The sequence below is a fragment of the Candoia aspera genome, chromosome 1 (genome assembly GCF_035149785.1).
Source record: "Candoia aspera isolate rCanAsp1 chromosome 1, rCanAsp1.hap2, whole genome shotgun sequence".
In the NCBI taxonomy this organism is placed as follows: Eukaryota; Metazoa; Chordata; class Lepidosauria; order Squamata; family Boidae; genus Candoia; species Candoia aspera.
Window position 1 is genome coordinate 334,397,302 of NC_086153.1, and position 25,928 is coordinate 334,423,229.

At 44.1% G+C, this 25,928-nt stretch overlaps 2 protein-coding genes across 2 annotated transcripts in view; one reads left to right on the plus strand and one right to left on the minus strand.

The window, feature by feature from the left end:
- Positions 1 to 732: 732 nt before the first annotated feature.
- The window catches only part of FKBP8 (FKBP prolyl isomerase 8), a 55,484-nt gene continuing 30,288 nt past the window's right edge, over positions 733 to 25,928 (minus strand). The window contains exon 10 of the transcript XR_010066966.1: positions 733 to 748. The gene's annotated coding sequence lies outside the window, so the exon portion shown is untranslated. The remainder of the gene's footprint in view (positions 749 to 25,928) is intronic.
- Positions 24,066 to 25,425, plus strand: LOC134490844 (heat shock protein hsp-16.2-like). Its single transcript, XM_063294165.1, has one exon. The coding sequence runs from the start codon at positions 24,119 to 24,121 to the stop codon at positions 24,659 to 24,661; it is 543 nt and encodes a 180-aa protein (XP_063150235.1). The 5' UTR covers positions 24,066 to 24,118; the 3' UTR covers positions 24,662 to 25,425.

A 25,928-nucleotide genomic window follows, 5' to 3' on the forward strand; every position in this document is an offset into this window, starting at 1 on the left:
AGATCCAGCAGGAAATCAGATCTTGGTTGGCATGCCACTGTTTATTGTTAAATAGTTTTTTGGAGTGGGTGGCTTGAAATTATTATTATTATTTGTTAGAGTTATATCTCACCTTTCCTCCAGAAGCCGAAACACTATACATAGCATTCCCTCCTCCATTTATTCACAACAATGTCAACAACATCCCTGTGAGGTAGGTTGGATTCAGAGATAGTCCAAAGCCACCTAGTCAGCTTCCATGGTTGAATGTGGATTTTTAACCTGAGTCTTCCTGGTTTTAATCCAACACCTTCACCATTACTCTACTGAAATGGTATGTACTGTAATTGTATGCACAGGAGGAGGCTCTTGCACATCCCTTGGACTGCAAAGATAACAAATAAAGAAGTGTTGAAGCACATAAATCTGGACATGTCACTAGAAGGAATAACAACAAAACTTAGACTAAGTTACTTCGGTCATGTCATGAGATCAACATTGTTGGAGAAAGACATTATGCTTGGAACGGTCAGTGGCAAAAGACAACGAGGACACCAAAGAATGCACTGGTTGGATGTAGACACAGGCCAAAATATAAAGCAATTGAAAGAAGCTGTACAAGATAGGAAATCATGGAGAGAACTGGCTTATAATCGCCAAGGGTCGGATATGACTGAATGGATAATTCGATTCGAATGGTATGTGGGAATGACCTTGGGAGACAGACAGGCAATGAGACGCAACCAAGAGAACAGTCAGAGAAAAGCAGCTGAGCCCGCAGCAGGAATGTGGGCAGGGCAAGAGGCTCAGAAGAGGCCCTCCCTAGCTGTGGGGCTGTAAAGGGGATGGTTGGGGTGGGGGAGAGAAATACTTTCAGACTTGCAAGATTCTGTTAATGTAACCTTACGATAAAGTAGAATTAGCTCATCTGGTTGTGTTTTCTGTCTGGTCTACCTTGTGAGGCTGACAGCTACACTGTTTTAATGCAAATGCTAACTAGTAAAAGTATTCCCATCTCAATCTTAGCTCTGAGTTGGAACCACTGGCTTTGCTTTAGCTGGGGCAGGGAGAGAGAGAAAGCGAGCCATCCTCTTGATTTCTTCCAGAGCCGCAATTATGCCTTGAAAGAAAGCAGATGATTCAAGGTAGAAGGTTGCTGTGTTTCCTTCTCTCTCTGTTCCTGCAACAAAGTACAAGACAGTTCGTTAAAATAACAGAACTGTGATACAACTTCTGTATCAAGGCTACTATCTTGCTTTTCAAGGAATGGATCTGCAATGCTTTCTGTCCCAATCTTCCTTTGCTGTTACATTAATTTCTTATCGCTTTCCTGGGTGAGTTTTCCACCCCATTCTGGCCTCAGGAACCGAGGAGGATTCCAAGCAATCATGTTTTAAAGCTAGTAAGTTGCAGTGAGTCAATGGTCTCTCGCAACCGAATGAGACAGGAGCAAACATTACAATGGTACATCAGTCATATATAGAATGTTCATTAAGGACAGTTTAAGCATGCATATATGTTAAGGGAAGACCCCAAAAGAATTACATCACAGGCACGAACTCTATAGCCCAGTGTTTCTCAACCTTGACAACTTTAACCCATGTGGACTTCAACTCCCAGAATTCCCCAGCCAGCACACTGGCTGGGGAATTCTGGAAGTTGGTCCACATGGGTTAAAGTTGCTAAGTTTGAAAAACATTGGTTTAGGGCAGGGTTTCTCAACCAGGGTTGTGTGGAACCCTAGGGTTCTGCGAGACGTCACTAGGGGTTCCCTGGGAGATTTATTTAATTATCAGATTTCTCTGCTGCCCATCTCGTACCCAACAACTAGGTGGCTTACAGATAATAAAACAACGATCAGTAAAAACAGTACAGTATAAAATCAATACAATATAAATATACATAAATAGCAATAAAAATATAAAAATACCAGATATAAAATGTAAAATTCAAGATGGGAATAATTTTGTACTTGGCACAATCACAGTACCAGCCACCCCCAAGATTGACTATCCCCCCTCCCATCCCAAGTGAGATGGCATAGCCATGTTTTCACCCCCTTCCGGAAGGCCGGGAGAGTGGGGGCCTGTCTTACCTCTGGGGGTAAGCTGTTCCACAGGGCGGGTGCCATGGCAGAGAAGGCCATCCTCCTGGACCCTGCCAACTGGCACTCTCTTATGGACAGGGTCCGTAGCATGCCCTCTGTGCCTGACCGGGTGGGACGGGATCACAATTTATTTAAAAAATTATTTCAAATTCAGGCAACTTCACATCAAAGAGGTACTGTAAGTTTCATTCTTTATTTTCATTTTAAGAACACTGTTAGTGCATATATACAGGCCTACACATGAAACAAATATAATCATTTTGTAACTTCTGGCTTATATTTGAGCCTGAATGTGCAGGCGGTCCCTGAGACCTAAAAAATACTTCAAAGGTTCCTCCAGGGTCAAAAGGTTGAGAAAGGCCGCTCTAGGGTAGCCAAAAATAACAAGAAGTGGAGTGGCTGCATGAAAGCCAATGCCTTTTAATAATATTTGTTCACTGGAAAAGGTGCTACCCCACTTCCCCTGATTTGTATAGCCTTTTAGTCACCATCAGGCACAAATGGCACAAGAATAAAAATCCCATTCTTAAGGAAGGACATCTCTATCCATAAAGAAACACTTGTAATACCATATTTATATAAGTAGATAAACATATAATTACACAATTGATGCAAACACAGTTCTCATCCCAACCCTCTGCAATCCAGTAGCCAAAAACCCCTCCCCATCCACGCACGGAGAGCCATGGTTAAGATCTACAAGCCATAGATACAACGTGTGGTTAAGAAGATCCCCCATCCTTACAGTCTCATCTATAATATTGATTTAGCTGTTGAGCAAGATTGGATCTGGCTTCCTGTCCACATGCTGCCAACTAAGTCAGAAGTTATTATTGGGATAATATAAAAGCTACAGAATCTTTCAGAAAAGATGGGAAATGGTGGCTGTCTTGCAATTGGGAGTGGGGGAGCCATAATCAGCGTCTGCTCTCTGATTAAAAGGGAGCTGGGTAGTCTAATGGCTAAAGCAGTGGATGGACACCTAGGAGATGCAAGTTGGGGGGTGGGTGCACCAATTTAATAAATAAAGTTCTAGCCCACCGTCAACCATGGATGACCTTGAGACAGTCTCTCTCATGCCAATCTACCTCACAGGACTCTTGTTGGGGAGACAAATGGGAGGAGGGAATGGTGCCTTGAGTGCCGAAAAAGAGGACGGGGGATAGAAATCTAATTCATAAATAAATAAAACACAAAGGAAGTATGTATGGAGGAAATAATTTGCCTGGGCAGCAAACAATCTCTTCAACTGGGAGAAAAGACTTGCTGTTGCTTTGATTCTGCACAGAATCAATCTTTCTCTGTTCTTTCCTTCCCATTTCCATCAACCAACCAACCAACCAACCAACCAACCAACCAACCTACCTTCTTGCCTGCCTGCCTCACTTGCAAAGGGCTTTTGAAGGGCTCCACAAAATTAAACAGAGGAGAGCTACAAGCTACTAGTCCTCTCTGTAGAGGATTTGTCAGTTCCACCAAAGAAATTGCTCTGTTGTGCTGAAATCCAGCTTAACTTCCCAACCAAAAACTTTACACCGATTCCAAATTTCACTATTAAAAACTTCTTTGACTTTTGCCAAGATTCAGTTCGGAAAAGTCCTATGGATTCAGTGTGGGTGAAAATCCTAAATATAATATCCCTGAGATTAGGGAAGGTGGGACCAAAGACACCCCTTTTTCAATTTCTTCATTTAATTTCAGATGACAATTAAGCTGTCCCACCTGGCTGTTCCTTCGCATCAAGCTGATCTATTTAAAACAGTTTCAGAGACTGCCTACGAGAGAAAAAGAGGATAAATTTTATTGAGCACAGCAAGCACATTTTCAAATCACACTGCATTTTGAAATGTTACATCCAACTTAGGTCTTCAGAAGCATTCAAAGATTTGGAAACATATCCCAGGTTTTGGAGTCCTTGGGATGCAAAGTAGTATCTGCTGTTGGATCCTGAGAAGAAATTTTCACCCCTTTGAGATTCTTGAGATGAGCACAGTGTTTCTTCAGGACCTTTTGGAATAGAGTCTTTTGGGGCTTCTGCAAAGACAGACTGGAGCAATCAAGACCAGAGCAGGCTGTCACTACGAATCCTGATGATTTGGGAAACGCATCCCTACCTTGTGGTTCCCCGGCATCTGAAAGCTTCAGTCCGTACCTGCCTCCAGAGAGGGGGGTTCTGCTAACCACCTGAGCATGATAAGGACAATGGTCCCTCAGGCTGATATTTGTGCAAGCTGCCTGCATGTTGTCACCATCCCTGTGGAATTGGTGGCCTCCTTGTGGGTCCACATGTCTCTTTGTGTTCGGATCCCTCGAGGAAGCTAAACCGAACTGGAAAAACAGGGCCTCTTCCTTGCTCACATGAGGACTTTGCCCAAGGGACACAAAGCCATAGGGAGTGATGATTTTGGGCAAATGGGGCAGAGACAAAGCAGCTCGGGTGACAGAGTCAGCAGGTATATCATTCACTCCCAGGTCTACCTCGACGCTGGAGTAGCAGGTCAGAAAGGAACCTTGTGGGACACAATTACAGTCCTTGATTTTGCTCCTCGTCACCTCAAACTCCTGGGGCATCTGTGCCAAAGCCGTTGCCTTGCCCAAACGCCGATGCTCTTCAAGAAGACCCAAGGAAGGAATGATGAATTCAGGGATACGATCTGGAGTCACCATATACCTGAAAAAATCCCCAGAATTTTGCTTTGTGGGAGAGCTGCTGATGGGTCCTGCGCGGCTCTGGAGGGACATTTTCCCTTGGAAAATTACAAATCACTTTCAGCCATCTCTCTTGAGTCACCAGACTGCTCCACAGCCCATTTGGCCCTCTCTCTGTGAAGCTCAGCCTCTTTTTATACACTTCGCTTCAAATCTCCTTGCTCTAATGACGTGTGCAGCCAATGAATATTTCCAAGCGCTGAGTTGTACCTGATGTTTCTAATTTAGAAAGGATGCATCCTCTGCAGATGGGGGTTACCTGTGGCAAGTAAGGGAGTCATGTCACCCTATGCTGCAACTGCCAAGATGCATCATTTATGTCTTCTTAGTGAAATCACCTATAAGGGCTGCTTAAGCAAATGGTCTTTGACAAGGACTGTTTTTGACCCCTGGAGACAGGAACAAGAAGATGCAAAGAGAGCAACAAGCGCATTGTGAAACATGGCACAGACGACCAGATGAGACACCAGCAAAGAACAGGTGAGTCAGCATGAGCCTTTCAGGAGCAGGAGATATTAGAAAAGGATCTGTGGCCCCACCCCCACCTTCTTTTCACCAGAAAATCAACTTGAGCAAAGTTGAGCAGGGATGTGAAACGTTTTCTCAAATACCGAAAGGGATATCACACAAAAGGTCACAAAACACAACCTGTTTTCTATTGTTCCAAAGTGCAAGCTGTAGAATAATGGTTTTATGTAACAGGAAGGTGGATTATCCTTAAAGGTTAGGAAATATTCCTAACCAAAATACCAATTCAAAGCTAAACCAGATCTTGTGAGGAGGAGGAGGAGGAGGAGGAGGGACAGCTACTCAAATGAGTAAGAACTTGTTCTGGACACTGAGAAATAAATCGTACAAGGAGAGATGGAGGGGTAATGTCAGCCTTTCAAGGTAGTCCAGACCAAGGACACCAAAACCAAGAATACTAAGACTACCTTTATTATAAGGGCATCTTGCAAGCCTGAAAGTGCTTCCCCCCTCCCCTGCCTTTACATTCCAGAGAACTGGGGAGGGTCCCTTCAGAGACGCTTTCTCAAATTACATTCCTGCTTCAGGCTCAGATTTCTCTTATCAGACCATGGTTTAGGCTGTGGCTTTTCCTCCTCTCCCTCAAGGTTATTCTCACAGCCCATTACAGGTGAATTAAGCTTTTTTTAAAAGATAGGCTGTCTGAGAGCACTCTTCCTGCACAGGAAGCAGTGGTGTCCACTGGCTATGGTGACAAAATGATGATGGTGGCCCCAGTAGTGCAATCGAAGCTCCGCCTGTTTTATGTGTGTGCTTGCATGTGCAAAACAAACAGAGCTTGTGTTGCACTCTTGAGGTTGCCATCATCCCCTTTTTGACCACACCCTGCAGACTCCCCTGACTGGAGGGTTGTCACCCAGAAGAAGGTAAGGTAAAGGTAAAGGTTTCCCTTGACGTAAAGTCCAGTCGTGTCCGACTCTAGGGGGCGGTGCTCATCTCCGTTTCAAAGCCTTGGAGCCGGCGTTGTCATAGACACTTCCGGGTCATGTGGCCAGCACGACTCACGGAACGCCGTTACCTTCCCGCCGAAGCGGTACCAATTAATCTACTCACATTTGCATGTTTTCGAACTGCTTGGTGTGCAGGAGCTGGGACGAGCAACGGGCGCTCACCCCGCCGCGCGGTTTCGAACCGCCGACCTTCCGATCGACAGCTCAGCGGTTTAACCCGCAGCGCCACCGCGTCCCCTACCCAGAAGAAAGGCAGGATGTATTCTTTGCCATCTCAGAGGGCAGGACCCAGGACAACTATCTTAAGATCCCGGAAAGCAGATTCCAAGTGAACAGCAAGGGGAGAAAAAGTGCTAGGTGTAAGAGCAGAGAGGTGATCACCACCCCCTCCACTTGATGTGTTCTGCAGAGGTTCCAATATTCCATTGGGATGCTTTCGGTTGGACTCCGGCACTAAGCAGGGACAGACTCAATACCCACTTCCAACTCCGGAGTTCTAGAACGTTGGTGCATCAAAATGCCCCCTTGACGAGAATTCCCTGCAGTTGCGACAGATGCATGTCTATCATATAAAGGACAGATTCAACACTGTCACAATGATTATTGGGTTTTGTTGCCCCTTTTTTGCCTTTGTTGGGGTTTAAATGGCCCTTGAAGATCAGGCTTTTTCTTGAGGTGTTAGGTTAGGGAAGGGTGTCCTATGTGGGAATTGTATTGATGTGTTGGTATATTCATCTCAGGTTGACACCTCCTTCGGTTTGCATTGTATGCCTGTTTTGATCTCACATGCCACCCATAGTCACCATGAGTTAGTCAGCCTATAAATCTGATTAATAAAGGGATGCTTTTATTGGTTCTTAATATTGTAAACTGTCCAGAGTCTTGAAAGCTGGACATTCCTTACATTTATTAATCAGTGTAATTAATGAATAATGAACAAATGAGGGTTTGATGAGGAACAGTGTTCTCTCCTATTGTTTTTCAATGGCTCTATTCCTATAAGACCTCAGCAAGTGGAAGCCCCTGGCTGATGTCATCTGGGTGCAGAAACTAAGCAGGATGAGGCTACTATCTGGTTAGTACTGGGTGGGATGACGCCGGGGGATCTCAGGCAAGACTGAGAAGTGGAATTAAAATTATGCCAAAAAAAAAAAAACCCAAAGTTGCAAACTACTGTTTCCCAAAGCAGGAGTTGAGTTTGACCAAAAGGATTCTTCACCTTTTTTTCAGAGAATATATTCAGCTCTGAACAAGCCAACTGCCTTTAACCTAGAATAGTCAGCCAATGCAGCTGGTACAGTTAAGTCAGGGTTTAGAGTATTATGTGTGAACTCAGAGACTTGGGTTGATTGAGTAAACCACAGGTAAGCGGTCAAGGACCAGGCTAGAAATGGGGAGACTGTGAGATCCGGTCCTGCCTTAAGCACAAAGCCGGCTGGGTGACCTTGGGCCAGTCCCTCTCTCTCAGCCCTAGGAAGGGGGCAATAACAAACCACTTCCAAAATCTTGCCAAGAAAACTGCAGGGACTGGAGTCAAAAACTGACTCAAAAGCACACACAAAGGATGTCATGCAAACATACGCACTGCCTTTGGTCTTCTATGTGGTCACTGCTGTGTTTTGCTTCTGGATATGATGCTGCACATCTAAGAGAATTCCACTGAGTTCCATGGGCTTCATTCCAAAGTAAACATACAGCAGCTTGAAGTCTAGACCAGCCCTTTACTTACAAGCAGGCAATTAATCAACCTGCATACAACCACTGCCAACTGGTTCCAGCATCAGCAGGCAATAAGCTAGCAAAGGCTTAGATGCTGCCCCTCCAAGCCCTGATTCTTTCCCACACCTTGCTCTAGCCAAATAATATCCCACTGCCCAAACCTCATAAATGCAACAGCCAAGGGGTTGCATCAGGATTGCAGACTATCAGAATAAAACCACCCTTCCCTGCATCCACTGCAGGTTGGGCATTTCTGAAAGCAAGGCACTTCTCGTTTTGCACAGGTTAACTAAGCTAGTTCAAGATCTACCAGCTGCACTCACACAGCATACTATGGTTGGTGAGTCTAACATGGGTCAGCATTTCAGAATTTAGTATCTAGTGCACCCCCAACCCTTATTTGCACCACATCCTTAAGTACCTTGAGGATCAGGATCAAAAGTGGCTTTTGGTGAGGAGTGAAGCTGGGAGATGGCTAATTAAGGCTGGAAGGGTTGCACCTGTGGCTGGACCTATTTAAACCTAACTGAAAGGCTCAGCTTTGCTTTTTTTTCCCCTCAGTTGTGATGGAGCAGCAGAGAAGAAATTATTTTCCCCAGGTATGATGATGTTGGGGAGGAGAGCAGCATGTTTGTGAGAGGTGTGGCAAATAATGGTGTGGTCTGAAAGGTGTTTGCGTTGAAAGGGAAAAGATTATATAACGTTGGGAAATGTTGGGTCAGTCCTTCCCTCTCAGCCTGAAAGCCAGGAGGTGTAACGGGGAAGGTACTGGACAGGAAGGAGTGGGAAGATCCAAGTTAAAGTCCCCCCAAGCCCTGGAAGCCCAACAGAAGGACGTGGGGCCAATGCTTCTCTCTCAGCCCAAGAGCCACTGTCGGGAAGGTGTTAAATTAGGAGCAAGAAAGCTTAAATTCTCATCCCTCCTCAGCCAGATGTGGGGGACCTTGAGCCAGTCCCTCCCTCTCAGCTCAGGATAGTGCTGGAGTGAGAGTGGGAAGACCCAGGTTCTGATCCCCCTTCAGCCTCAGAAGTTCATTGGCTGAATTTGGGTTAGTCCCCCCCTCTCAGCCCAAGAGCCAATCAGGTGTGGGGAAGGGGCTGGACTAGGAGTGGGGAGACCCCGGTTCTGTTCCTCCTCAGCCACAGAAGCAACCTGGGAAACTTTGGAGGTGCTGGATTAGGAACAGGGAGACCCAGGTTCAAGGCTCCTCTATTCAATCATGGTGGCTACTTAGTGTGTGACTGGCACATAGTCCCCTGTTTCAGCCCAACCCTCTTTTGCAGGGTTGTTGTGGGGAATGTAGGAGGGATACATTCTAATAAGCTAATAAAATAAAACTTGCATCCTTCCAGCTGAAGTCTGAAGCCTTATAACATACTAAAGAAAGTCTTGTTTTCTTCAGCAAGAAGACTCTTAATCTGGTGCTATTTAAAACCCTCTCTGCCTGGGGGAAAAAAAGTTTTTTTAAAAAGGAATTATGTGGCATGTGCAAAAAATACAAATTAAGTAGCAGGTAGATACCTCAAGAACCATTCGGGGTTGTTGTTAAGATTGGGTTACAGTTAGGAACTATTTCTAAAGTGCCCCCTTCTGATCACAGGAGAAGCTGTTTAGTTCCAGATTATGACCAGATTCATTGGAAGCTAACCTTGTTGTAAATGTTAGGGGCTAGAAACATAGTTTAGTTTAGTTATTAAAATTGTACGGTTATATTTAAATCTTATCAGGTCAGTTATAATAGCACAGCTGATAAAAATCAGCTGATTATAACTTTTTAAGTTTAAGATGAGAATTAGCCCTGAGATGTTGGTCAGTGGAATGCACTCTCTCTCCCCAGTGAACAGTATTTCTTGAGCATATACAGAGTGCACATTGGGGAGTGTGTAGATTAGAGGGAGAACTTTTATATTCTCCTTTGGGGGGGCGGGACCCTCTGAACTATTCAGAGCACCTGGGATGTTTTGAGCTGAAAATGGTTTGCAGTGGCCCGTTGCCCCCCAGTTAGCAGGTGCTCATCAGACCTGATTGCTTGCAAGCTGCTTATATGTCTTAATGTGTCAGCAGCTGATTTCTTTCTTTCTGCACTTCCCCCCCACCCTAGGATGTATCTACCATCCAAGAAAGCCCAGATGCCTCTTGGAAAGTATGTTTTAAAATAATAGCCAGGTTCCGCCTGCTGAGGTATCTGGTAAGTTGGCAATCCCTTGGGTTTTGGGGGAGGGGGAATATAACTGCCTTGAAAAGTGGGGAGAGGTTGCAATCCTGGGCAAGAAACATCTCAGGTCAGGTTAGCGTTTTTGGCCAGTCTTTCATAGCTCTGGAGAGCAAATAGAGGATGACTGGTTTTTGTTCCGGGGATTCTTGGATGTTTGTATCTGTCACCGGAAGCTGGGCCCTTGGCAGAAGGGCCTGTTCTTCCATGCCCTTTAGATTATCCTGCTTTCCCCAAGCTGGGCATGTTCCAGGTGTGCGGACTTCAACTCCCACAATTCTTAACAGTGGCCATGCTGGCAGGGGAATTCTGAAAATAGAAAGTAGGGTGCCCTAGTTGGGGTAGGGTCTTTTACAAGGTATGCTAGAGCTGATGGTAATTTTAAGAAATGTAAAACAGATTGGAAACTTGATTGATCACATGGCATCAAGTCATTGTCCACTCTTAGTGACCACATAGATACATCTTCTCCAGATGATCTGCCCCTAACAGTGCACTCATCGCCACTGTAACTGAGTCCATTCCCCTTGCTGCTGGTCATCTTCCTCTTCTCTTGCCTTCTACCTTGCCCAGCATTAGAGCCTCTTCCAGAGAGCTGGGTCTTCACATAATGAAGTAGAATAATTTAAGCCTGGTCATTTGTGCCTGGAGTGAGAACTCTGGGTTGATGTGTTCCATGATCCATCAGTTTTCTTGTCTGTCCACAGCATTCTTGGGAGTCTTCTCCAACACCAAGTACTCTTCCTGTCTTGCTACTTCAAAATCCAACTTTTCCTTCCATAGAGGAACTGAATTTAAAATGAGAGATGGAGAGAAACCAGATTTGTTACTTCCTGTGCTAACTGGCTTTCATAATTCACAAGTGCTTTGATCACCATGGCTCCCTTGAACTTAAAACATGAGTACTAGTCCTTATATTGGGTTGTAACTGCTCTTTCCATTTGCAAATGGGGAATTATTGGGGAAAGGAGAAATGGGATACTTTTTGAATGGATGTTACAAAGAAGACCACCAAGACTTGTTTTTTATTGTCCCAAATGCAGGACAGAGCCTCGTGTGGTGCAGAGTGGTAGGCGGCAGTATTGCAACCAAAACTCTCCCCACGACCCGAGTTCAATCCCAGCAGAAGCTGGATTCTCTCTGGGTAGCCGGCTCAGGTCGACTCGACTTTCCATCCTTCCGAGGTCGGTAAAATGAGTACCCGGCTTGCTGGGGAAGGTGACGACTGGGGAAGGCAATGGCAAACCACCCCAATATAGTCTGCCAAGAAAACATCATGAAAGTGGCGTTCCCCCAAAGGGTCAGACATGACTCAGTGCTTGCACAGGGGACCTTTCACTTTCACTCAAATGCAGGACAGAATAATAGATTTAGGTCAGTGTTTCTCAACCTTGGCAACTTTATGATGTGTGGACTTCAGCATGCTGGCTGGGGAATTCTGGGAGCTGAAGTCCACACATCATAAAGTTGCCAAGGTTGAGAAACACTGATTTAAGTTAAGGGAAACACTGATTTAAGTTGTTAAAGGAAGCCTCAATTACAGAAAGGTCCAGCTGAATTCTGGGTGGAAAAGGATTGTAATACTATTAAAGTTTGATAATGGTACCAAATTCTGAGGGAAATGGTAACTCTCCTTCATTGCTTGTTCTCAGATGTAGGTTCCCAAGATGTTTTAATTTGGATCTTTATCCCTTCCACTTGCAGAAATGGCTTGTTTTTTAAACCCATTAGACAAAAAGTCAAATTGTTTGGCTTTGCACCTTTTGCAAAATGATAATATTGTTTTGCTGGGTGATGATTTGTGAATGCAGCTACGGTCATTTGTAAAACGTGTTTTACGGTCTAGCATGCTGTGAAGCCAGGCGACATGCTTTATTTAATAAAGCCTGGATAAGCAGAGTTTGAACACAGCCATTGATCCCTGAATGCCAAGTTAATGGAGTCTCACAGAAAGGCTGTTGCTGTCGCATGCTGGTTGTGGACTTCCCAGAGGTACTTATGGGCAACCAGATGTCCTCCTAGATGTATGTTTTGTCTGATCAAGCAGGACTCCCTCGTGGGGCATTATTAGGATTAGCAAAATTGTACCTTGATTCTTCAGATGGCATAGCCGTGATTGCTGAATGCTCAGGATAAGGACTGTGGAAGGGCTGTGTGGCTTGGGGAATTTGCAAATATATCTGCTTGACGAGGATCCTGGGATCAAAAATACCTCCTTGGCCTAATTCTCCAGAATCTTGCCCAATTTGAGGGTTGGGCATCTTTCTCTCAAGGTCACCTAGGACGACTGGTGTATACTCACTCACTCCTGCTTCCTTGTTGTTCAGCTACAGTGGCTACACAAGGTATGTTCCTGGCTTCGTTGCCTGTTTCCCATGGGAGCTATTGACAGCCACGAGGAACGCCTCCATTCTCCAGGCAGAACAGTTAGGCATGCCAAGAAGCGCCTGGGCATCGTAGCTCGCATCCTCTTTGCCTTCACCCCGTCCCGACTTCAGGTGGCCCTTGGCTTTTTAACTACCATGTGCCAGAGTGTTGTTCTTGAAGGTAAGGCAGGGAAGGACCAGTGGGCTAGCCTGTTAAGCGGAAGAGGTGATTCATTCATTCCTTGCAGATTTGGATCCTACTCAAGGTTCTACCTGCAATGATTTCCAGCAGAAAACAGAAGATGTCCTGATCTTAGAGGGACCACATTATGTAATCTTTTTTTTTCTTTATTATATCTTTATTCTATTTTATTTTGTATTGTTATTTTTTTCTTTTTCATTTTTTTAGTTTTAGCTTTTATTTAACTGTTACACTGTTTTTATTCTTGGACCTTGCTTCTGTGTTTTAACTGTGCTGTGTTTTACAGGTCCTTGTTTAGTGACAGGCAACTTGGTTATTAATAAAGTGGTCGCTAAGTGAAACCCCAACTCTGCTTACGATTTTACCTCAGCTTTCCTTTGCTGTACAGACCTGCAAAGGTCGTAAATGCAAGGATTGGTGGCAAAGTTACTTTTTTATCACAGTCATAATTGCGAATGTTTGCTAAATGAGAACTACCTGTATTTAATTAACCATAATTAAACTATACATTTGAATTTGAATCAGTGGGCTGAGAAATGAAAGAGGGGCCTGGCCTTGCCTGGGCCACCTTTTCCAGAAGACCTGTGGCTGCTAGAGCAATATGGTGGGAAGAAGGGCCAAATCCCTGCTGCAGCTAATTGACACTGTCAAGACCTGCATTCTTTACTGTGTAACATCCTCTCCATGTCTAAAGGAAGCTTTGAAAAGTGTGTCAGATATCCTCCACTTATGCTGTACAGGTAGTCCTTGCTTGACAACCGTTTGTTTAGCAATGGTTCAGATTTACAACAATGCTGAAAAAACTGTTTGTGATCAGTCCTCACACGACAGTTGCAGCATCCTCGCAGCCACATGATAATGATTCCGGTGCTTGGCAACCAGTTTCCATTTACGACTGTCACAGCGTCCCACAGTCACATGATTGCCATTTTCGACCTTCCCAGCTGGCTTCTGGCAAGCAAAATCGATGGGGAACCATGTGATTCACTTAACAACCACATGGTTTGCTTAACAACTGCCACAAAAGGTAAAATTGGATTGGATTTGCTTAATGACTGCTTTGCTTAGCAACTGAAATTCCATTCCCAACTGTTAAGTGAGGACTACCTGTACTGAAGGATAAAGATAAATGCAGGTTTTTCCTAGTATAAGAAGAGTCACACTGTTAAAAGAACATGGATGGGTGATTTTCTTGGTATCCATGCCTTTGATAAGCTATTGCCTATGTTGCAATTTCCCTTCTTCAAACAGGCTTTCAGAGATGATATTTCCTACTTCCTTAACTTGATGATCGTAAAACAATTTCTTAGTTAGCCTTAGAATAAGATGTCCTGTAATGGAACCTATATAGGATCTGGGGGTGCCTTGAAATCAGGGCTCCTGGCATTGTTGGTTGGGAGCCTAGTGATTGCTGTATTTCCTATGGCTTAATAAAGATACTGAAATTTGGAACTCTGCAGTCTTTTGGCTTTCTCTAAAGGTGAGTTTTTCTACCACATAACAAAGGCAAAGATTGCCAGTTTGCATCCCCTGCTGGGCCAGGCTCTTCTGGGTGGGTGGAGTAGCAAATGGAGTCTCTGTCCAGCTGTTTTTGATCCAGTGTGATTTCATCCCGTAGGTTCTTCCCTTGGCCTTCCTTTAGGATAGTGTTTCTCAACCTTGGCAACTTTAAGATGCGTGGACTTCAACTCCCAGAATTCATGGCTGGCTGGGGAATTCTGGGAGTTAAAGTCCATGCATCTTAAAGTTGCCAAGGTTGAGAAACACGAGTGCTGGGCTGCAGAAATCAACACTGCGTTTGCCAGCCCCACAGGGCCTTTTTCTTCCCTTGCAGAGATGTTGAAATCGCCTGTCAGTCCTTCTAGGAAAGGGAACAAAAGGAAGCAGGATGATCTTGCTCTGGAGGAGCACCACTGCTGGATAGAAACACTTCTGAAAGAACTTCCAGATGATGATGATCCAGAGGATCTCAACTATGAGGTACTGTGACCCCAAAAGTCCTACTGGCTCCAGCCAAAGAGCCCTGCTGCCCAGCATCCTTTGCTTCCAGTGTCCACGTGGGAGTCTCCCATGTGGTCAGTTTATTTTGCTGGTGGTGTACGCTCAGCCAATTGGGTCAGTTCAGTAAACTATGATTAAGCAACCTATGAGTTGGTATAATGTGCAAGCCCAGCCAAATAGTCCCAATTTTCTGGGACAGTCCCATGTTCAAGTATCTAATTCATGTCACGATTATAAATTACCCCGAGATTTAACATGGTCTTTATGTTTTGGCTTAGCACTGTGTACAGATCAGCCAACTGTGATTTCTTTAGCAAACCCTGGCATAGCAGAATGTTTGAATCCAGACTGAGACCTCTTATTTTCTTCTTGGAGAGAAATAAATAAATACACATATATATGTGTATATTATATATCACGTGTGTGTGTCTGCTGCTTATAATATGATGGTGTGCTTATGAATTTAATGTTCATACCTTTTGCATCTCAATTTTTTTTAAATTGTAAGTCATAGCAGTTCGGTGTTCATGCTGCTTTTTCTTGCTGGGAAATCCTTGTGAGGTCCAGCAGCCAGATGTGTAGACTATTTAGCCACGACAAGTCACGTTGCCCGGGGTGCACCACAAGGAGGCTAGTCTAGATTGCACCAAATTGAGCTGAGAGAAAGGGACTGGCCCAAGGTCACCTAGCCAGCTTCCATGCCTAAGGCAGGACTAGAACTCTCCTACCATGCCTGATTGGCTCTTGGGCTGAGAGGGAGGGACTGGCCCAAGGTCACCCAGCCAGCTTTCATGCCTAAGGCAGGACTAGAACTCACAGACTCCTGGTTTCTAGCCCAGCACCTTAACCGCTAGGCCAGACTGGCTCTCTGCATCTCAATAACTTGGCTTGTTTATGAATTGGTGGCAGTTTTAAGATGCTGTTACTAACAGAAGAGAATATCTGTAGCTCAGGGTTGATGTTACCTAGTTGAGTAATGAAACGTCTGCAAGCAAACAACCAAGATCAGAGAGCACCAAGGACTCCACATCTTCCTACTTAGTCACTATACTCTGCTTGCTTTTGTAATCAAGAGTGATTTGAACTTTTTGTGAAGAAGGGGAATCATTCCATGCTGGTCTTGTAAATATATTTCTTTTCTACCAGCCCACCAAGTCAGAAACTGACAGTGAGGAGTACAAGTCACAGAATGACACAGAGATTGATCTGGAATATGAGGAGAAAGACAGTTTGCTGATGCTGAAGGAAGACCCAATTTCACCGGTATTTTTTTTAAAGTATATTGTCTTGGCTTAGCAGATGTTGGGCTCATACTCTGCACAACCACCGTTTATGGAACAGATGTTAATTGGCTGGGTTCTCACAACATCTGAAATTTTGAATTGTGACTTCCAAATCACAATGGTGGGATACAACACACACTAAGTCAGGGGTTGCCAGTCTTTTTCATTTCTGGGCACTTTGTGTGATTTTAGGTGCAGGTATCAAAAAATTACATGAGATTTTGGCAAACTTTGTAATCTCTTCCAAGAATCCTCAAATATTTTGTGATTTGGAGCTGTCTTGAGATTCTTTCAATTTGCGTGCTGTCTGTCTCACACATGCACACACACACGCTTCAGTAATCCCATCTCCATAGGTTGGATTCACACAACATGCTAAACTCTAATGCAGGATACCATGACATAATTCTTATGTTCGTGCTAGGCCCAAAGAAGAATCAAATCATAAGGGGATGGCCTACTTCATACCAATGCTAGGACAATGACCTGGTTCTCATAACACATTGAACCACAAACCACACAATCTCTTTTTAGCCTAGTTTAGCATGTGTGAATCCAGCCAGAGGACTGGAGTAAGGTAAGGTATTCCTGGCTTCTAACAAAATACCTCCTGCAAAGGAGAGCCCACTCCACAGGGCACTAAGCCATCATTTAGATGGTTTGATTTTGGCTTCCTGCGCCATGTGAGCACAGCTGGCTATGAGGCATTAAATGAACCATAGGTAAACTCTGCACTACAGGAGAACCCAGCCATGCCTCAACCTGATCATCCCCTCCAAGCACAGAAGAACTTGTGGTTATCTTCTGACCCATATGTGGTTCAACTCTTACAGCAGGGCCAACATGGAGAGGGCAGTGCAGCAGAAACACCCCAGCCTGGAGACACTGGAGAGGGAAGAGCAGCATTGCGAACATCTGGGGATGGAAGTGAGCACCCAGAACGCTGTCTTCTGACAAGCAATGGCTGCTGCCGCAGAAAGAACTTCGAAAGTACAGAAACCGTGGCAAGATCCATCCAGGGGAGTGACAGAGTTGATAGCAGTGACTCCCAAGACCATTGGACAGAAGCGAGTTGCCCTGGTAAGGATTCTCTCTTTGCTTGCTCTAATGAAAGGCCACCTTCGTCCATGGGGACCTCTTGGGGTTACTGTGAGCCAGTCACCATCTCTCAGCTCAGAGGGTGCTTTGGGAGTAGAAGACCTGGAAGAGGGAACAGTGCTATCCAACCTTGAATTCCTGGAGGAAGAGTGGGTTACAGATCTGACAAGTATCCAATCCTTTTATTTCTTGAACAGAGACCATATTTTCATATTTTCACAGTCACCCATGTCTTAGTCACCACCTGTTTGGATTAATGCAATGCGCTCTACATGGGGCTGCCCTTGAAGACCATCCGGAAGCTACAACTGGTCCAGAATGCAGCAGCACATGCAGTTTTGGGTACCCCACATTTCACCAAAGTAACACCACTGCTGTGTGAGCTGCACTGGCTTCCAGTTGCTTTTCAGGTGCAATTCAAGGTGCTGGCTATCACCTTTAAAGCCCTTCATGGCACAGGGCCAGGTTACTTGTGGGACCACCTCTCCCTGGGAGTATCCACCCATCCAACTACAATAGGGTGGGTGTGCTCCAGGTCCCCTCCCTTAAATGTTGCCATCTGATGGGACCTCAGAGGTGTGCCTTTTTGATGGACACCCCAGTCCTCTGAAACAGCCTCCCACTGGAGATCAGAGGGACCCCACCTTCTTAACCTTCCAGAGGGCTGTGAAGACTTGGCTCTTCCCCCAAGCATTGGGCTAGGATGCAGGATGAGCTGTAAGGATGTTTGGTCTGGAGCCTGGGAGGAAAGGTATGTTTTTAACTAAGTTTTATGGATACTTGTGACTCTGGTCGGCTTACAATGCACAAAAATAAGATGTTGAAAGAACCCAAACTCAATGCATCCATCCACCCCTTTGGCCAACCTTTGACTCCCATGGCATTTTAAACATTCCAGTTTTCCCCTTTAGCACAAGTAGTTTGGGACACCCCCACAGTCTACTTCTAATCAAAAGCGATGTTTTTTTTTTTTTTCCTGTAGCTGTCCCACGTCCATGTATTGGGAAATATGTTCCCAATGCTGCAGGTGGTCTCAGCTTTACATAATAGGGCAATTCTGTACATACTTAGACACTGTAAAGTCCTTCCCAGCAACCTGAGATTTCCACCTAGAACCAAGAGCTTTCTGCATGCAATGCACGTGGATATTTATTTAATTTTTATCCCGCTATATATATATATATATATATATATTCATATATTCATTCATTATACACACACACAAACATTCATGTCTGATTCTCAGAGACTGCCTAGACAAGTCCTTGCAGTTTTCTTGGCAAGTTTTTTTCAGAAGTGGTTTGCCATTGCCTCTTTCCCAGGGCTGAGAGAAAGTGACTGGCCCAAGGTCACCCAGCTGGCTTCGTGCCCAAGATGGGACTAGAACTCACGTCTCCTGGTTTCTAGCCTGATGCCTTAACCACTAGATCAAATGGGCTGTCACATGGATATTATATATTTGCTGTTCCCCAAATGATGCAAAGTCCTATTGCCTTCTATATTTCCCTTTAAAAAGACCTTGCAATGTTGCATAATAAATGAATCTACCTATAACTTTGTCCTCTTTCTAGAGTAATTAGGATTTTCGATGACTTCTTTCCTGGCTGAGAAATTACAACTTTTGTGCCGAAGCTGCTCTTCCTTTTCTGTGCTGCTGTTGCATTGACAAGCTATTTCATAATGATTTGTTTGTTTTGGAATTTTGCAATAAAGCTTCATTTTTCATATTTGTATATTCAACAGTTTGCCTGATCCTTCCCAAAGGTAATTTCATGAAACTAAGGGCCAGAAATTCAGATCACCGTGCTTCTGCCTCTTAAGACGACCTTCTTGTGTTCCACCAGCTGCAGCAAAAGATGATACAAATCATTTTTAGAGGATATAGTCTCATATTGGAGTTTTTAGTTCTGGAAGGAGCCTACATTTCTCCTTGGCTGTTCCAGTCAAGAGCTAATACAGCCAGTTAAGGCAGTATTATCTGTTCTTTTCCTAGTGCAAATTTTGGCATATGAACCATCTATGACACTCCCGTCACAATCTTGGTGATGACATAGTCAGGAGCTGGCATCTGCCAAGCTTTCTTTGGTTGAAGCTGCTGTGGTCACTGAGCCCTGTCCTCCCTCGCCATATTAGCTTGGACTACAGGAGAAACTGGACATCTGGTTTCTGCAGAGGCATAAGCGTGTATAATCCTTGACCTATTTTTCACAAAGTACAGTTCAGGCAGTACATGGGCTCCTTATATACCGTACATTGGTATATTGGTCGTCTGGAAGACCACCAGACCTGTTGTTAAATGCACATTCAGTGCTTTTGCAAAAGATCAGGTGTATGTGCGCACGCAACCAGTTTATATAAATCAGTGTTTTTCAACCTTGGCGACTTTCAGATGTGTGTACTTCAACTCCCAGAATTTCCCCAGCCAGCATCTGAAAGTTGCCAAGCTTGAAAAGCACTGATATGAATTGTGAGGTATATTGCTGATCCTATCCCAAATGGGTGCATTAAATGTTTTCTACAGCGTCTGCCAACACGCAGAATATATGCCAGGTTTTCTATTTCTATTATTTTGAGAGGGAGGCAGTGCCATTTTGCCTATGTTTAGTGGCTAAGGTGCTGGATTTGGAACAGAGACCCAGGTTTTAGTCCAACTTCAACCATGGAAGCTCCCTGGAGGATTTTGGCCTAGCCACCTCTGTCCAACCTAGAGGAGGAAGCATTGTGTACACTACTTTGAGGTCCTAAATGTAAAACAGGATATGAAGCAAATAAATAATGCTGAGTATTCCATGAGATACTTTTGGGTGTTGCTGACGTGCTACCAGTATTGCTGTTCCCTTGCAGCGTTTATCAGTCTAGGAATGTGGAGGTTTGGGAACTTGACAAGCAGTTCTGCCAGTTTCGATTTCTAGCCCACACAACCAGGAAACAAAGTCATCTACCAGAAATGGCAATCCACTTCTATACTGTTAGGAAAACAACATGGACATGTCCATGGAGTCACCCGAAGCTGAGTGCAGCTCAAGAGATATTTTCCCTTTATCTTTTTCCTGGTTTGTACACATGCTAAGCAAAAAAAAAAAAAAAAATCCCCAACGAACCACTGTTTGGGGAAGACTAGGTTTACCCATTTTATTAAGCCAATCTGCCACAATCCTCCTCCATTATAACTATCACAGAATGAATTATCAGAAGAGCAGGCTCACCATGTTTTGAAGTAAGAGTCTTTTCCCCCCAGAAAGCTGGCTGGAGAGTTCTGGGAATGGAAGTCCACATGTCTTAAATTTGCTGAGATTGGGAAATGCTGCTCTAATCCAAAGTTTTGGAGGGGTGGGGGCATAATTCACATACCTTTATTGTGAATCCTAAAATTATTGATTTTTTTTTTGTGGTGCAAACTTAAAACTTCTGAATAAAGGCAGTGTAATTTCCCACCAATTTCTGGCAGAAGATAAAATAGGTTAAGCTTCAATGCAGACAAACAAAGATGCTATTTATACCCTCACCTGGGCACAGTCCATCTACAATCAAAATTAACAAGTACAAAACTAGCAATTAAAATTACACCAAAGCATTAATACCATATACACCATGATGTATTTACTGCCATAGTAAGAACAATGTTTAATGCAGTTCTAAAATGTAGAAATACTGCACCCCAGAGGCATCCTACACATTGTAACCCTTGACCCCAAAATTAAAAATGCAAAAAGCTTAAGGACCTCTGCTCTAGTTTATGGATATACTATGGAATTATAATGCTGGGTTTCATTTAAAACTTGGTTTAAAAGGTTTTCTGTTACTGTGAGAGATGGTGAGAAATGTAGACATGAAGCATCAACAGGTGGCAGAGTTTGTTAGTGGCTTCTCTGATAATGGCAGCTCAAACCAGGTTGCAGAAAAATTCAGGAAGAAGAGATTCAAAATATACAAAGAGGCTCCACGCTAATAAACGGCTGAAAATCCTTTTTGCAGTTTCCATGATTCTGTACCTTAAAACAGCAGCCGGGGAGAGTCAAAAGCAGCAAGGTGGCTGTATGATCCAAGCCCCACCTTTTTTGTGCAGTCATTAACATCATACATGTGTACGAAGTGGTAGGACATTCATCACAACGTTGTGACCATCTTGCCTATTTTCACACACACACACATGCACACACCATGGATGCCACTGGAACTCTAGCCCTCATTCTTGCATTAAAACTCCTTTTGGGGGAGATGGGCGGTAGCAAAATTTGAATAATAGATAAATAAATAAATAATTCCGTATAATAGCCTGTGTGATTTCTAGTTCTTTGATCGTGCCTGCTGTAGGAAGCCCAACAGCCACTTGGCTGCAACTGATTTTGATTCTTCCCAGCTCCTACCAAGAAGGGGCACCCTTAGAAGTGCCACTTTCCAGCCTGTGAGGGTTCTTGCTAGCTCAGTGTTTCTCAACCTTGGCAACGTTAAGATGGACTGGCTAGGGAATTCTGGGAGTTGAAGTCCACCCATTTTAACGTTGCCAAGGTTGAGAAACACCGTGCTAGTGGCTTCGCGGTGCTTCTGTAGCACATAGAAGAAGAGGCTGTGACAGCTGTTGCGGAAATGCCTTGGTGACCTTTGTTCCTTCCGGTAGGGATGGGACTCTTTTGTGGGCTCTGCGTCAGCCTCTATTTTAAGAGTGCTGGGGGACTGGCAGCCCTGTCCTACATCCTGCAAGATGAATACAGCTGCTTAAAAATATTCCAGAAGCACGCAGTGACGCTGGGGTGTGTGTATTCCTATGCTATGAGTTGTATTCATGCTTCACACCGAGTCTCTCCTGTGATGTCAGTTGGTATCTGGAACCAAACGGCATATCCTCTGAGAGGTTGCTGATGAGAAGAGGGATATGCTTGTAATTCTGCTAACCCAGCTTTCTTTAAGACAGGTGTATACAACCTGACCCTTCTGCAAGATTTCCGGCTGACATCTGGAGTCCTCCAATATTTTTTTAATGTGACAACGGAGGGAAGAAACATTAAATACATGGGAGGGTGGGGAACCATGCTTATTGATAAGATTTATCACCCACCTCCCTCCAGGGCTTCTAGACCAGTGTTTCTCAACCTTGGCAATTTTAACTCTTCTAGCAGCTGTCAGCTCCTGCACGTGGAAGAGACAGAGATCCAAACTGGGAATCCCCATCTTGAGATTCCATTTGAGAACATGTAATGAAGGAGAGTTACTATTTCCCTCAGAACTTGGTTCCGTTATCAAACTTTATTACTATTACAATCCTTCCCCCCCCAGAATTCAGCTGTATTTTTCTGGCTGAGGAGTTCTGGGAGTTGAAGTCCACACAGCTTAAAGTTGCCGAGGTTGAAAAACACCCCTCCAGACTCTGCCTAGTTTTTTCTTTTTCTTTTTAGTGTGGTTCCCAGTGCATCATTCAACAGCCAAATGTCATCACTGGCAAGAAAAGGTCACATATTTTTGTGCTTTAAGTACCTATTTCTCACCTCTGCTGACTAGATTCACTCACTGTGCAAACCTGTGGTTATTTAAGTGCAGTTTACTGAATAAGTCCCAGTTCATACATCATGAAAGTGAAAGGTGAAAGATCCCCTGTGCAAGCACCAAGTCATGGCTGACCCTCTGGAGGGATGCCGCTTTCGTGACGTTTTCTTGGCAGACTATAGCGGGGTGGTTTGCCATTGCCTTCCCCAGTCGTCACCTTCCCCAGCAAGCCGGGTACTCATTTTACCGACCTCGGAAGGACGGAAGGCTGAGTCGACCTGAGCCGGCTACCCGGGAATCCAGCTTCCACTGGGATCGAACTCAGGTCATGGGGAGAGTTTTGGTTGCAATACTGCCGCCTACCCCTCTACGCCACACAAGGCTGATTTATACATCATATTAAGCAATATAGTACAGCATGGTTTACAAAACACAATGGGTACACAAATCACACTAAGTTATGGTTTAGTTAATCCTGATTAGTGAAATAAGCCATCATTACCTGTGATCACACGTTACATTCAGCCATAAAGCATGGTTTACAGGCCACAGAGGATGGATACACATGAAATCACAATCGAGCAAGCCACATTGTGGCTAAATGTAATATATGAAGTATCACAGTCCTAAGATTCTGCTAATATTTAATTTGGAGCCTGTGAAATAACGTAAAGTGAGTCATTTTCTCTTATTTTGAGATCTTTTCCTTTGTCTTGAAGTGTTATTTTTTTCATACAGGTTTGGACACCTTCCTTACAACCAACACAGCTATTTTTGCTTTTTGTCTACTCTGTTATTTTGAATTGTTTTCCAGCAAGGAAAAATCTCCTTGCTTAAAATATTTTTAAAAGGATAGACCCTGTCTAGTTTGGCCCTAGGTAAAATTCCTACCCTCTGACAGGCTTCTCCAAACAAGTGCCTTCACCATGAAATTCTAGGGTTTCTGATTATAATGCATCTGCAAAGGCCTGGATTTGGGGAGGGGTTACTCTCTAAAGCCAGTCTTTGGGTTATAAAAATGAAACACCAATCCACTTTATACCTAAGGAAAAATATTAAGTGTGGGAAAAACCAGATTAGTCTTTAAAGGCCTTAGTTCTTAAGCGACATTGCGTGGTGGTTTACTGGGAGCAGCTGTTCCCGGTCTAGCTTGAATGAGCCCAGATTCTATTTTGGAAAGAGTGAGCGTGAAAGCCCATCCTAATTATAAACCAGGCACAGGCCAAAGAAATGAGGCCAGAGCTGGAAATTGGGGGGGTTGTCTCATGGTACCAGTTTGGGTGGCTGAGTAATTGTAATGAAGTGCCTAAGCGCTCAGTTGAATTCTTTACCACAGGAAGCATCAGGGCAAAAATATTCCAGTGAGGCGGAGGCTTGTATAAAAGGAAGCTGAGTCCTAGAGACAGAACATACAGCAGCTCTCCAGCATAGAGACACACACCAGGCTCAGCTTATTGAGAAGAGGAGCCCCTCAAAACCAAGATGCTGTGCCGACTGCACCTTGCAGCACCTCAGAGTCCCCTACGAAGCCGAGGTTTATGGCCCAGGACCAGTTCGCTCTTCGAGGAGCTGGAGCGGGAGATGGATTCTATGTGGGAGCGCCTGACCAGCAACTGGCAGCCCACGGCCAGTAGCACGGCCAGTCATGAGACCATCCACAGCTTTGAGGCAGCAAACACCGACCACACATTTGCAGTGACTCAAGACATGGCTGGATTTGACCCCCAGGAACTGGTGGTGAAGCTGGTTGGGGAGAAGGTGGTTCTGACGGGCAGGAAGGCCACAGAGAAGCCCAACGGCCCTTTCCGCTATGAGCTCTTCCGGAGGGTGTGGGACGTGCCACAGAGCGTGGACCGAGATCGTCTCAGTTGCTTCATCTCCCACGATGGACAGCTCCGCATTGAAGCTCCCGTGGCAGATTCGGCCATGAGGACGGTGCCCATTGCAGTCAACAGGGTGAGAAATGAAGCTCAACCAGCGGCTGAAGAGTCCACACCCACAGAAGACAATCGGGCTCAAGGATGAAGGAGGCTGGATGGAAGAGACTTTTTAAAAACTAAATTGCTGGAAATCATGGAGAAATGTGCACTGCTAATAAATATTTTAAATATGGAATTATACGTCCTGGTGGACAATCAGTTCTCAGATGAACTGGGAGGTGGGGTGGGGAGTGTAGCAGGGCTAGTGCAGAATTTTATTCATTTACCAGAATTGTTATGGAAAATTTGGAATGTAGAATAATTAAAGGTGGGATAAAGTGATGTGGACAAGTTGGTCACTCCTGGTAAAAGGGTTTTGGAAAGATTGGTTCTCAGTCCTGTATTTATATTTTTGCTGCTCAGTTAAGGTTGCCAGTTTTTCTTCTTTTTTTAAAAAAAAGTTCATCAGCTTTGTGAACAGCTTTACCTACTGAATCAGCCAGTCCCAATGTCTAAGAATTCAATTTACGGGATAAGAACTTGATAAGAAAGTCCTTATAAATAGGATGGAAAGGAGTTGAAAAGGGGTTTTGTTTAGCTAGAAAAATGAGAATTGTCCCATTTATTCAGACCAACATACTTCCTTTGCCAACATAGATTATACAGTACTGGACAGTTATCAATGGATGACATTTCCTTGAAGGGTAAATTGAGAAGTAGATTTATTCCACAAGTTTGGATACTAGGTCTAAGATGAATATTGGAGATTGTCTGAATGTAAACTGGGAAATCTCTGTATGATTAAGCAGAAGTTGTACTTCACCAAGGGCTATCCATTTCCTGAAAATGCAAGTAAACAAATATAAACATTTATCTTCTTTGTTCTAATCATTTCTCAGCCTCAGTGCTTCTCATCTGTAAAATGGGAATATCAATTTAAGACTAGGTCTTTCTCCAGGTCTGCTGGTCAGTTTTAAAAATGAGTTTGATTCTTTTCTGCTCTGCAGAAACTCAAGTGTTGAGCATCTCTTAAAACTGTAAGATGAGTAATATGGCTGACTCACTCCTTTATGCAATAGCTAAACAGCACAAGAAAGGTAATTCGGCCATCTTAAGCTCCACAAGTACAATAACTAACAGGAGCCAAAATTATTCAGCACAACTGAGAACCTGGCTTTGGAAGGGAACATTTGGGGGATGTTAGGTTTTCTTTCATGATCTACTTCCACTAATTAGTTTTGTTATATTTTAATTGCTGCGGCTTTGATGTTTGATATTTCTCAGCACAAGTAACGTTTTTCTTAACGTAGCTCACTAGATGCTTCTCCTTCCTTTATACATGTACATGAATCTTAAAATCCCAGTGAAATATT

What these genes read in the sequence shown, in the direction of transcription:
- LOC134490844 (XM_063294165.1), top strand. Translation starts at nt 24,119, where the DNA reads ATGCTGTGCCGACTGCACCTTGCAGCACCTCAGAGTCCCCTACGAAGC.